The sequence below is a fragment of the Palaemon carinicauda genome, chromosome 22 (assembly GCF_036898095.1).
Source record: "Palaemon carinicauda isolate YSFRI2023 chromosome 22, ASM3689809v2, whole genome shotgun sequence".
NCBI lineage: Eukaryota > Metazoa > Arthropoda > Malacostraca > Decapoda > Palaemonidae > Palaemon > Palaemon carinicauda.
This window is the reverse complement of record NC_090746.1, coordinates 92966642-92978237: the sequence shown is the minus strand read 5'-3', so window position 1 is coordinate 92978237 and position 11596 is coordinate 92966642. Positions and strand designations below refer to the sequence as shown.

Sequence of the window (11596 nt, the reverse complement as noted above, 5' to 3'; positions counted from 1 at the left end):
CTGCAAATTAAACAAACATTTTCCTATTACTGCAAATTTGATGGTTTTAATGTTATTTTACCATTTTATTTTTTTTTTATACGGGGTTCCATTCAGATTTCGTAATTTTAGCACTAGTGAGTTTTCTAAAGATATACTTTGTAGTTTTCTTCAAGCAATGACTTTTCTAGTCTCGAGTATGCTGTATCATAATTTCTTCTTATTGTGTTATCTTCTGGTAATTTCATAATGTTTGTTTTGCAGTTTGCTAAAATGTTCTTTTGCATTCAGTTTTCTTCTGGTCTCCCCTTTCTTTATACTTTTTATTTTTATTTTTTTTTTTTGTTTATTTTGCTGTAGTTACGCTATTATGAATAGTGGCTATTATGAATAGTGTTTTTTTTTTTTTTTTCATCCGATGTTGGCTAGGTCAACGGTCCTACACAACTGTGCCCATTTGCAATTTTCCTAAGTGCAATTTTCCAGCCATTTGGGTGACCTTCCGAGACTGAATTCCTAGGTGCTTCTTTAGAATAGATTCTTTGCTTCCCTAGTTCCCGAGATTCAATGGATGAGAGATTCTAATGGATTTTTTTTCCTTACACATATCTTGACAGGTTTTCACTTAATGTACCATTGAATTTCGATGGCTTTTCCCACGAGCACAAGTTTATTTCTAGCATTTTTCATATTTAAAAAAAAGAAAATTTAGATTTTGTTCGTCTTGGTTATGAAATTTTCTTTTGCAAAAGTTTTACATTTGGATATCTTATCTTAAATTGATATGTCATCATAGTAATTTAGATTAAATTTGCAGGCATTTAAACCTCAAATACATATGGCACTTGGTTTTCAATAATCAAAATTCTTGTCTGCTCAAAATTTGATATCGCCATGATTACTTTTGAATTTATAATGGGTTTGGTAAATTTTACACTTAAATCTTGGTATTCATGTGTTTTAGGTATTAGTTTTCTATTTTTATTCCTTTTCTAATTTTATTCCTTTGTTTAAGGTATTAGTTTTCTATTTGTATTCCTTTTCTATTTTTATTCCTGTGTTTAAGTTATTAGTTTTCTATTTTTATGCCTGTTTAAGGTATTGTGGTTCTATTTTTATTTTTGTGTTTAAGGTATTAGTTTTCTATTTATTCCCGTGTTTAAGGTATTAGTTTTTTTGTTGTAGTTTTTTTTTTGTTAAGGTATCGGTTTTCCATTTTTATCCCTTTTCTATTTTTATTCCAGTGTTTAAGGTAATAGTCTTTTATTCTATTCCTGTGTTTAAGCCATTAGTTTTCTATTTTTATTCCTGTTTAAGGTATTAGTTTTCCATTTTTATTTCTGTGTTTAAGGTATTAGTTTTCTATTTTCATTCCCGTTTAAGGTATTAATTTTCTATTTTTATTCCTGTGATTAAGGTATTAGTTTTCTATTTTTATTACTGTTTAAGGTATTAATTTACTATTTTCATTTCTGTGTTTAAGATAATAGTTTTCTATTTTTATTCCTGTTTAAGGTATTGCTTTTCTATTTTTATTCCTGTGTTTAAGTTATTAGTTCAATACTTTTATTCCTGTGTTTGAGGTATTAGTTTTCTATTTTTATTCCTGTGTTTAAGGTATCAATTTTCTATTTTTATTCCTGTTTAAGGTATTAGTTTTCTATTTTTATATCTGTTTAAGGTATTAGTTTTCTATTTTTATTCCTGTTTAAGGTATTATTTTTTTGTTTTTATTCCTGTTTAAGGTATTACTTTTCTATTTTTATTCCTGTTTAAGGTATTGGTTTTCTAATTTTATTCCTGTTTAAGGTAATAGTTTTCTATCTTTATTCCTTTTCTATCTTTATTCATGTGTTTAAGGTATTGTTTTCTATTTTTTTCCTGTTTAAGGTATTAGTTTTCTATCTTTATTCCTTTTCTATTTTTATTCCTGTGTTTAAGGTATTATTTTCAATTTTTATTCCTGTGTTTAAGGTATTGTTTTCTATTTTTATCCCGGTTTAAGGTATTAGTTTTCTATTTTTATTCAGGTTTAAGGTATTAGTTTTCTATTTTTATTCCGGTTTAAGGTATTAGTGTTCTATTTTTATTCCGGTTTAAGGTATTGGTTTTCTATTTTTATTCCTGTTTAAGCTATTAGTTTTTTATTTTTATATCTGTTCAAGGTATTAGTTTTCTATTTTTATTCCTGTTTAAGGTATTAGGTTTTTGTTTTTATTCCTGTTCAAGGAATTACTTTTCTATATTTATTCCTGTTTAAGGTATTGGTTTTCGATTTTTATTCCTGTTTAAGGTATTAGGTATTAGTTTTCTATCTTTATTCCCTTTCTATTTTTATTCGTGTTTAAGGTGTTAGTTTTCTATTTGTATTCCTGTTTAAGGTATTAGTTTTCTATTTGTATTCCTGTTTAAGGTATTAGTTTTCTATTTGTATTCCTGTTTAAGGTATTAGTTTTCTATTTTTATTTCTATTTAAGGTATTGGTTTTCTATTTTTATTCCTGTTTAAGGTATTAGATTTTTATTTTCATTCCTGTTTAAGTTATTGGTTTTCGATTTTTATTCCTGTATAAAGTATTCGTTTTCTATCTTTATTCGTTTTCTATTTTTATTCCTGTGTTTAAGGTATTTTTTTCCATTTTTATTCGTGTTTAAGGTGTTAGTTTTCTATTTGTATTCCTGTTTAAGGTATTAGTTTTCTATTTGTATTCCTGTTTAAGGTATTAGTTTTCTATTTGTATTCCTGTTTAAGGTATTAGTTTTCTATTTGTATTCCTGTTTAAGGTATTAGTTTTCTATTTGTATTCCTGTTTAAGGTATTAGTTTTCTATTTTTATTCCTATTTAAGGTATTGGTTTTCTATTTTTATTCCTGTTTAAGGTATTAGATTTTTATTTTCATTCCTGTTTAAGGTATTAGTTTTCTATTTTCTTCCCTTTAACATTTTTATTCCTGTGTTCAAGGTATTAGTTTTCTATTTTTATCCCTGTTTAAATTGTCAGTTTTTATTTTCGTTCCTTTTCTATTTCTATTCATGTTTAAAGGTATTATTTTCTATTTCTACTCCTGTTTAAGGTATCTTTTTCTTTTATTCCAGTGTTTAAGGTATTAGTTTTCTATTTGTATTCCTTTTTTTCTTTTTATTCCTGTGTTCAAGGTATTAGCTTGATATTTTTATTGCTGTTTAAGGTATTTTTTTTTATTTTTATTTTTGTTTAAAGTATTTTTTTTCTATTTTTATTCCTGTTTAAAGAATTAATTTTCTATATTTATTCCTGTGTGTCAGGTATTAGTTTTCTATTTTTATTCCTATGTTTTTAAGGTATTGATTTCTATTTTTATTCCAATGTTTAAGTTATTGTTTTCTATTTTTATTTCAATGTTTAAGTTATTATTTTTATTTTTATTCCTGTTTAAGGTATTAGTTTTCTATTTTTATTCCTGCTTAAGGTATTAGTTTTCTATTTTTATTCCTGTGTTTAAAGTATTAGTTTTCTATTTTTATTCCTCTGTTTAAGGTATTAGTTTTCTATTTTTATTCCTGCGTTTATGGTATTAGTTTATTTTTATTCCTCTGTTTAAGGTATTAGTTTTCTATTTTAATTCCCGTTTAAGGTATTCATTTTTATTTTTATTCCTATTTAATGTATTAGAAAACTATTTTTATTCCTGTTTAAGGTATTAATTTTTTTTTTTATTCCTATTCAAGGTATTAGTTTTCTATTTTTATTCTTGTTTGAGGTATTAGTTTTCTATTATTATTCCTGTTTAAGGTATTAGTTTTCTATTTTTATTCCTGTTTAAGGTATTAGTTTTCTATTTTTATTCCTGTTTAAGGTATTAGTTTTCTATTTTTATTCCTGTTTAAGGTATTAGTTTTCTATTTTTATTCCTGTTTAAGGTATTGGTTTTCTATTTTTATTCCTGTTTAAGGTATTAGTTTACTATTTTTATTTCTATTTTTATTTCTATTTTTATTTCTGTTTAAGGTATTAGTTTTCTATTTTTATTTCTGTTTAAGGTATAAGGTTTATTTTTATTTCTGTTTAAGGTATTAGGTTTCTATTTTTATTCCTGTTTAAAATATTAGGTTTCTATTTTTATTCCTGTTTAAGGTATTAGGTTTCTATTTTTATTCCTGTTTAAGGTATTAGGTTTCTATTTTTATTCCTGTTAAAGGTATTAGGTTTCTATTTTTATTCCTGTTTAAGGTATTAGGTTTCTATTTTTATTCCTGTTTAAGGTATTAGGTTTCTCTTTTTATTCCTGTTTAAGGTATTAGGTTTCTCTTTTTATTCCTGTTTAAGGTATTAGGTTTCTCTTTTTATTCCTGTTTAAGGTATTAGGTTTCTCTTTTTATTCCTGTTTAAGGTATTAGGTTTCTCTTTTTATTCCTGTTTAAGGTATTAGGTTTCTCTTTTTATTCCTGTTTAAGGTATTAGGTTTCTCTTTTTATTCCTGTTTAAGGTATTAGGTTTCTCTTTTTATTCCTGTTTAAGGTATTAGGTTTCTCTTTTTATTCCTGTTTAAGGTATTAGGTTTCTCTTTTTATTCCTGTTTAAGGTATTAGGTTTCTCTTTTTATTCCTGTTTAAGGTATTAGGTTTCTCTTTTTATTCCTGTTTAAGGTATTAGGTTTCTCTTTTTATTCCTGTTTAAGGTATTAGGTTTCTCTTTTTATTCCTGTTTAAGGTATTAGGTTTCTCTTTTTATTCCTGTTTAAGGTATTAGGTTTCTCTTTTTATTCCTGTTTAAGGTATTAGGTTTCTCTTTTTATTCCTGTTTAAGGTATTAGGTTTCTATATCTTTGAGCATATTTTTGACCAAATATATTTTGTCTTCGGGAAGAATTTTGGTCTTTACACTTGAGGTTGTTTTACTTTGTTCTTTTTGGTAGCTTAATGTGGAATGTTGATAATGTTAAGTTAACTGAAGCTAATGGTTTGTATAAAGATAATCAAATTAATAAGCATGTTGAACTAGAATTCATTTTCTGGTGTTTTCTTTCTTGGAACTCCATTACAAAGCTTAAATGCATTTTTAAGAATTCCTATATGCATTGTTTTAAGATTTCCTATATGCATTGTTTTAAGAATTCACATCTGCATTGTTTTAAGAATTCACATCTGCATTGTTTTAAGAATTCACATCTGCATTGTTTTAAGAATTCACATCTGCATTGTTTTAAGAATTCACATCTGCATTGTTTTAAGAATTCACATCTGCATTGTTTTAAGAATTCACATCTGCATTGTTTTAAGAATTCACATCTGCATTGTTTTAAGAATTCACATCTGCATTGTTTTAAGAATTCACATCTGCATTGTTTTGGGTCTCCCATATATGGAACCGTTGAAAATCCTTTTCAAACTGCCTCTTGTCTATTAAGATGATAATTTCCACTTTGTTCAAAAGAAAAAAGTTGGTAATTACGCTGTGTATAAAAGAAATTAGCTGGCAATAGCAATTTTATATCTTAATTGTTAAATGCTTAAAGTATAAAATTTATCTTGGACATGTATATAAATAGTTGTGAAAATACACTGTAAATTTTAAGGTAAATAACTTAATCATTTGTTTAGCAGTTACAGGAAGTTTTGCTTAATATTTAATATTCTCTCTCATTAATGCTCTTTTTCTTTGGCAGGTTTTAAAGGTCACTAATGACTTTAACAAGTATTTTGTTAATTCAAAATTTTCAACAAAACTTACTCAGTATTGTGGAATGACAATGAACAGTATTTCCTGCGACTAAAGTGGATAAAAGTAAGTATTTTCATTAGCTGTAATTATTAGCAAATATTTTTTATATAAATTTAGTACAATATAGAATTTTTTTTAAAGTTATCTCGTTCATGTGACTACTTTTATTTTAATGTTTATATATTTTTCTGATATAGAGTTGAAAAAGTTAAAGTAAAACCTTAACATAACTGTTCCAGTTCTCACCCCCTCATTTTTTATCACTAAGCAATGCTTGTATTATTGCAGATCTGTCTCAGTTCTCACCTCCTCATTTTTTCATCTCCAAGCAATGCCTGCATTATTTCAGATTGGCGTAGATCTGAATCTAATTCACTTATCTAATTCACTTATTGAAATACTTATGCTACAGCAGAATACGGAAATTTCAATTAATACTGGTTTTTTTCCAGGTAGAGATAATGAGGATGTTAAGAAACCTCGGATAACGGGTAGAGAGAATGTTCACATAAGGAACGCTACGACTAGACAAGAAAATACTGGATATATTACCAAAGAGGAGCTTACAAGGATGGAAAATAAACCAGTATATTTAGTATGGAATTTGAAGAGATCTTACACGAGCTATTTGTAATTGTGCAAACTAAATAAAGAAAACAGGATTTTGAGCTTATTTAATTGGTCACACACTTGAATTAAATAAAAATGAATTTATAAGGATTTTATTGGTCACACACTTGAATTAAATAAAAATGAATTTATAAGAAAATCGTAAAAATGAATTTATAAGAAAATCGTGCAAACATACTGTATTTGTCTCTTTCGGCAAAACAAGGTATAACAATTTGTAGACATTCTCCTCTGTTGCATTCTATTCTTTCCCTCTGCTGCATTCTGTCTGTGTCCTCTTTCTGTTCTGCTGCATTCTGTCTGTGTCCTCTTTCTGTTCTGCTGCATTCTGTCTGTGTTCTCTTTCTGCTCTGCTGCATTCTGTCTGTTCACTTTCTGCTCTGCTGCAATCTGTATGTGTTCACTTTCTGCTCTGCTGCAATCTGTATGTGTTCACTTTCTGCTCTGCTGCAATCTGTATGTGTTCACTTTCTGCTCTGCTGCAATCTGTCTGTGTTCTCTTTCTGCTCTGCTGCAATCTGTCTGTGTTCTCTTTCTGCTCTGCTGCAATCTGTCTGTGTTCTCTTTCTGCTCTGCTGCAATCTGTCTGTGTTCTCTTTCTGCTCTGCTGCAATCTGTCTGTGTTCTCTTTCTGCTCTGCTGCAATCTGTCTGTGTTCTCTTTCTGCTCTGCTGCAATCTGTCTGTGTTCTCTTTCTGCTCTGCTGCAATCTGTCTGTGTTCTCTTTCTGCTCTGCTGCAATCTGTCTGTGTTCTCTTTCTGCTCTGCTGCAATCTGTCTGTGTTCTCTTTCTGCTCTGCTGCAATCTGTCTGTGTTCTCTTTCTGCTCTGCTGCAATCTGTCTGTGTTCTCTTTCTGCTCTGCTGCAATCTGTCTGTGTTCTCTTTCTGCTCTGCTGCAATCTGTCTGTGTTCTCTTTCTGCTCTGCTGCAATCTGTCTGTGTTCTCTTTCTGCTCTGCTGCAATCTGTCTGTTCTCTTTCTGCTCTGCTGCAATCTGTCTGTGTTCTCTTTCTGCTCTGCTGCAATCTGTCTGTGTTCTCTTTCTGCTCTGCTGCAATCTGTCTGTGTGCTCTTTCTGCTCTGCTGCAATCTGTCTGTGTTCTCTTTCTGCTCTGCTGCAATCTGTCTGTGTTCTCTTTCTGCTCTGCTGCAATCTGTCTGTGTTCTCTTTCTGCTCTGCTGCAATCTGTCTGTGTTCTCTTTCTGCTCTGCTGCAATCTGTCTGTGTTCTCTTTCTGCTCTGCTGCAATCTGTCTGTGCTCTCTTTCTGCTCTGCTGCAATCTGTCTGTGCTCTCTTTCTGCTCTGCTGCAATCTGTCTGTGCTCTCTTTCTGCTCTGCTGCATTCTGTCTGTGCTCTCTTTCTGCTCTGCTGCATTCTGTCTGTGTTCTCTTTCTGCTCTGCTGCATTCTGTCTGTGTTCTCTTTCTGCTCTGCTGCATTCTGTCTGTGTTCTCTTTCTGCTCTGCTGCATTCTGTCTGTGTTGTCTTTCTGCTCTGCTGCATTCTGTCTGTGTTCTCTTTCTGCTCTGCTGCATTCTGTCTGTGTTCTCTCTATGCTCTGCTGCATTCTGTCTGTGTTCTCTCTATGCTCTGCTGCATTCTGTCTGTGTTCTCTCTATGATCTGCTGCATTCTGTCTGTGTTCTCTCTATGCTCTGCTGCATTCTCTCCAGAACTGCTTATACAGACTGTAAGATAGAGAGAGAATTTAACGTACTGTACTTGCTTGTTAATCATAAAGGCTATGAGAACTTAGAGATTCTGTCAAGTTGAGTTACATTTTGTCACACCCATGTAGGTAGTAGAAACTCAAGCTGAAAGGAGATAGAAACAAAATTCTATCGGATTAAACTGCAGAACAATAAAGAAAAACTTTTGGAATTAGCTTACATTTTTATCCTGTCACTTGTTAGTCACAAAATGTTTGTTATAAAACTTGAGTTGCAACTTATAAGGCTCAATATTTCTAAATTAAACCTAGGACAATTATTCCACACACCAAATTATAAAGAAATTGTGTTCCTTCAAATTCAATATTATGCTAAACCTTTCTCAAATCTTTTAAGGGTTAATTAACCACAAAATGATTGTTAATCCACTTTGAAACCTTTTAAAACTTGAAATACATAGTTATAAAAAACATACCTATATAGACTACCAAATTCATGCTAAATTTCCCAAGTTAAAAAAAAAGGAAATCTAAAATCTTGACACTGAAATATTCCAGAAAAAGCTGAGAGCTCTAAAACTGAATTGGAACCCACTTAACTTAAAGACCTCCATAAGTACCCAGCACTATTCTCTAAATCGGTAGCTTAAGACCTCACCACTTAAAATACACTAACATTTATATCTATAACCACAAAAACCACTTCCTATCTTTATGTATGTAACTTGGGCGCTCAAGGAAGCTATACAGCCATCTAAATTTGCTAGATTTACCTGTTATCAAAAAACCTTTAACTAAAATAAGCCTTATGACTTATTACACACAACAGGTACGATAGAAAACCTATCAAAATCTTATAAAAGATCTCAAAATCTGTTCTTTAGAACCTCAATCTTATTCTGAAATCTATTAAAAAACCTTAGCAGTATTTACAAAAAAATCACAATAGCCCAAAATACCACTGAGATATAGTTCACATGTATGCTAGAAATTCAAGACGCTAAATTACTACAAAATAAAATACGTATGGATTATAGACAAGTTTTAAACCCTATCCAGTTAATTCGACTTTTTAAAATCCTTTCAGTGGCAACAAGAATTTACCAACTCTGGCAGTGCACCGCATGGTATCAATAAAAAGTTCACATTATACGCTAAAACCATCGAAATAGAATACTTTAAATCATGATACAAAAATTGTCTTAAAGCTTTGCACGTGAAAATACTAAACCGAAAGCTTGAAGGATTTAGTTAACGCCTTATATAATAAGTAAATTATAATGGTTATCCCAAGTAATGTCTTATTTTACTAAATAAAAGACTTGCGTTCACAACTTCATCTATGATTAAAGATTTTCCCCTTAAGAATTTGGCAGAATTGATACAAGCGGGTTAAAAAAAGCTGATTGCAAGAATCTCTAGATTCGAGAAAAGCTAATTATATAGCTTACCATTGGTCTATAGAACGCAAATTTAAAACATTCGTTACTAAACACAGCATAGCAGGTTAACCGGAAACTTCCAGTAATTATTAATTCTAGCTATTTCTTCGAGACATATGAAAAGATACCTATAAAAACTGCAAGTCAATTACTAAAAATCTTGATAAAACAGCATACTTCTAACTCAAAAACTCTGAACACCTGATTCGTAAACACAGACTCACCTCCGTACTACAAGTCCATAATCTGCCAACGAATACTGGAACCACAGATGCAAAAGAGAAGATATATACGAAGCAAATGACCTGAGCAGCTAAATCCAGGAGTGAATATGTCTTGATCCCAATGCGCACTGACATTGCTTCCTGATTTCTCGCCGTTTACAGTTCCATCTTGCCGGCTTTCTTCCAGGTTTTAACCAATCAGAAGGGTCCGTGTCGTTATTTCGAGACAAAGAATGCGAAAACGACTCCTGATTGGTTGAGAGACTATCAAGGGATCCTCAAGAAAACAGTTACTTTCAAAAGACGTTACGTCACAACTAAAAAAACAGTGACATCTGTTGGTTACAGAAATGACCATTAAAAAGGTGAAAAAAACCATCATATATTCAATATTTTAGTGAAAAAAATAGTTATCCTAAGACAATACGAATATATATATATATATATATATATATATATATTGAAATTTTTACGCCAAAATTCACTATTATATAGACAGTTTTTGTTAATCTAAATAATACATTGGGTAGCTTATACAATATTCTAGTGAAATTTTTCATGTTTATCTTAAAGTGAATCAATTACTTCAATAATAGTTACCTAATGCTCCAAAAGTATGTTAGAATTTTTAATCGGGAAATAATAATGATTTCAGATTCACTTGTGCCTATAATCATGTACATATTGTTATATAATTTCTTATATGTAATTTACTCTCCTGTTTTTTTTCTTTTTGGTACAAGGCTGCTTTCCTTATATTAGGTCCCTTAGATTTGAAAAATTTTAGTTCAAAAAGTATCTATGAACTTTGAAATCTGCCTTTAATAATAATAATAATGATAATAATAATAAAAATAATAATAGTAATAATAATAATAATAATAATAATAATAATAATAATAATAATAATAATAATAATAATAATAATGATGATGATGAACATGTTCAGGTGCACAATCATGTGTTTGTTTCTCTCTCTCTCTCTCTCTCTCTCTCTCTCTCTCTCTCTCTCTCTCTCTCTCTCTCTCTCTCTCTCTCTCTCTCTCTCCTAAACCATAAGGTCTTGTGTGAGTTGTGCAATGCTATTAACAGAAGAACCATATCCATTGTAAAAGGGAGACAGAAAAGACAGTGTTGTTGTTACTATCAAACAAAAGTTAATTTATCAAAGTTAAAATGAATATTTGTTTAATAATTTGTGTATTTTCCTGAACGTTTTCATCCTTTACTATCGACTACAGCACTATTGCAGACATATTTCAACTGGAACAGGCATGCGGTAGAGCACATACATTCGCCAACGCCATATTTGTTACCATGGTCATGCAAACAAATCTGATAACAATAGCCGCGTAATGATGAAACCTGCACTTTTTGCAATATCATTGACCCCTCTGTCATTTGAACCCAAAACACTAACAGTGGTAATGATACCACTATTTCATGTTGTTATCATAAGAAAGAAAATTGAACTATGCACATTCTGGTACTAGTTTCATGCAAATATAGCAAACATTTTTTTTTTTGTTACATTGACCTTTAACCCTATCACTCCAAAAATCTAATTAATTGCCTTTGGGTCATGGCCAAGCATAGAGACGTCTATTTTCTAACTGCTGCAATAATGTGGATTTGTCAATTAATGCGAAAAATGATGTGCGATATTGTAAATATCTAAGAATGTACACGACAAACTAATCCTATAGGTCCTGTAGGGCACAGGGCTCCCATGTACAATAGGATTAGGAAAACACTTAAAGTTAGTAATGTTTTGATCAATCACTGACCTTCATGAGACCCAACATATTTGTAGTATCTTTTCATGGGACTTTAGTCAGCAGCTTTTTCAAATACCTCTTCGATTGCATCTCCTCAGGCCATACTGTAACCATATTCAACCAGTGCTGGACAAAGCTTTGTTCCCAATTCTACTTCAGTTTTCTTTGCT

At 30.4% G+C, this 11596-nt stretch overlaps 1 protein-coding gene across 1 annotated transcript; it reads right to left on the bottom strand.

Moving 5' to 3' along the window:
• Window positions 1-6774: 6774 nt before the first annotated feature.
• Window positions 6775-7881, bottom strand: LOC137615969 (trichohyalin-like). Its single transcript, XM_068345651.1, has one exon. It carries the CDS (start codon window positions 7879-7881, stop codon window positions 6775-6777), a length of 1107 nt encoding a protein of 368 aa, XP_068201752.1.
• Window positions 7882-11596: the final 3715 nt, after the last annotated feature.